The sequence below is a fragment of the Manihot esculenta genome, chromosome 11 (assembly GCF_001659605.2).
Source record: "Manihot esculenta cultivar AM560-2 chromosome 11, M.esculenta_v8, whole genome shotgun sequence".
Taxonomy (NCBI): Eukaryota; Viridiplantae; Streptophyta; class Magnoliopsida; order Malpighiales; family Euphorbiaceae; genus Manihot; species Manihot esculenta.
The window spans coordinates 15423248-15424925 of record NC_035171.2 but is presented as its reverse complement, the minus strand read 5'-3'; the positions used below and the strand labels follow the sequence as shown (position 1 = coordinate 15424925).

At 33.1% G+C, this 1678-nt stretch overlaps 1 protein-coding gene across 1 annotated transcript; it reads right to left on the bottom strand.

Moving 5' to 3' along the window:
- Positions 1–582: 582 nt before the first annotated feature.
- Positions 583–1389, bottom strand: LOC110607694 (indole-3-acetic acid-induced protein ARG7). The gene has a single exon (XM_021746840.2). The coding sequence runs from the start codon at positions 1292–1294 to the stop codon at positions 884–886; it is 411 nt and encodes a 136-aa protein (XP_021602532.1). The 5' UTR covers positions 1295–1389; the 3' UTR covers positions 583–883.
- Between the last annotated feature and the right edge of the window lie 289 nt (positions 1390–1678).

Below are 1678 nucleotides of genomic sequence, written 5' to 3'. Positions count from 1 at the left end.
TTGTTAAAAAAAAAAAAAAGTCTATATTATTAAATTTGTACAATTAGTTGCATGAAAATTTATATGATTGTTGAATGTAATGCTAAGAATCCTTCCACCTTAAGAGGAGTAGTTTTTTTTTTTAAGAAAGAGAATTTAAATTTAATTTTTAAAGATAATATTTTTTAGAAGGATAATTACGAATTCAAAAAATAAAATGAATAAAATTAGATTTTCAGAGAAAGAAAATTTTAGCCAATTAATTTTGAACTTCCAATTTGGGTTACCTTTTAATTCTTATATTGGAAAAATGAATTTAATATTTAATCTTACAAAAATGAATTTAATTAAGATAGAATTGGGTGTATTAATATTAAAAGGTTAATTTTAAAAGCCAAAAAGGACACCTTTTAGATAAGTTCTGTATTTGAAAATGTAATAATTTTATTTACTATATTTCTAAAATATACTGAATATATTTAATCCACTTGCTAAAGCATCTAACTGAATTCAGTCTTGATTTGATAAATCTGACAGATTTATCAAATCAAGGTTTGTTAATTATGTAAAAATAAAATTCAAAATACAATAATATGCTTTTGAAAATTTAACAAATGCTGTGCTTAAATTAAGCATTTTGATTCACTACAAATCTTTCATAATTAGCCGATAAAGTCATAATTTACAAGAGATAAGCTTTCCCACACCCTTGCTTGCTTTTTCTTCAACTCGGGATGACTCGGTTATCCAAAAAAACCCCAACCCGACTCGCCATCTCCCTATTAGGTAATATAAAAATAAAAAAAATAAAAAAAAAAAAGAGCTACAGCTTGCCCAAGCAAAGCCAAAAAAATATAATAATAACCTAAAAAAGAAAAAAAATATATAGTTAGTCTAAGGCTAGCTAGCCACGAAGTAACGGCCTTGATTCACCCAAGAACTCAAGATGATTCCTCATGCTGACGTGGCAGCATCTCTGAACCTCCTCAAGATTGGAGAACCGGGACGAGTCAGATCGGGATACGACTCGGAGAATCTCCTCAAACACAGCCTCGTCGCATGGGATCGTTAGCGGTCCGATGGTCTTGAAACCGTACTCTTCTTCGGCTTGTAGGAGGAGCTTCTTGAAGATAGGGTGGTTCAGATACGTCGCTCGAACGATGAATCTCTTGCAATGATCTCCTACGCAGACAGCCACGTGACCTGACGGAACATCGGAGGGTGCGTGTGAGGCCGTGATCCTCGCCTTCCTTCGCCAGCGCTTAAGCATTTGCTGGATTCTAACAATGTGACGAATTTTGTTAGACTTGGACATTTTCCCGGAAAGTGATGGAAAGTGGGGAGAAAAAAAGGGACAATAATTTGAATGGGAGTGAGGCAGTGGGAGTGGAGTGTAGGCGAATATGAGTAGCCAGAAAGTCCTTATAAGGGTATGAAGACACGGAAATGCCCTTGGATTTGGAGATAATTACGAGATTGTGTTTGTTGTTTCAGTTGTAGTCAGGCCCATGTGATGGCAGACCACTAACATGGGATTAGTTTACTTTAAAAAAAAAAGAGCTTTATAGACAATGTTTTTCAAGTATGGATAAATTACAAAAACATCCTTAAATAATATTATTATAATAAATTGATCCTTGTATTTTGAAAGCTTATTAAAAATCGATTTTTAATGTTATCTAACATTTCCATCTCTCCT

What these genes read in the sequence shown, in the direction of transcription:
- LOC110607694 (XM_021746840.2), bottom strand. Translation starts at nt 1,294, where the DNA reads ATGTCCAAGTCTAACAAAATTCGTCACATTGTTAGAATCCAGCAAATG.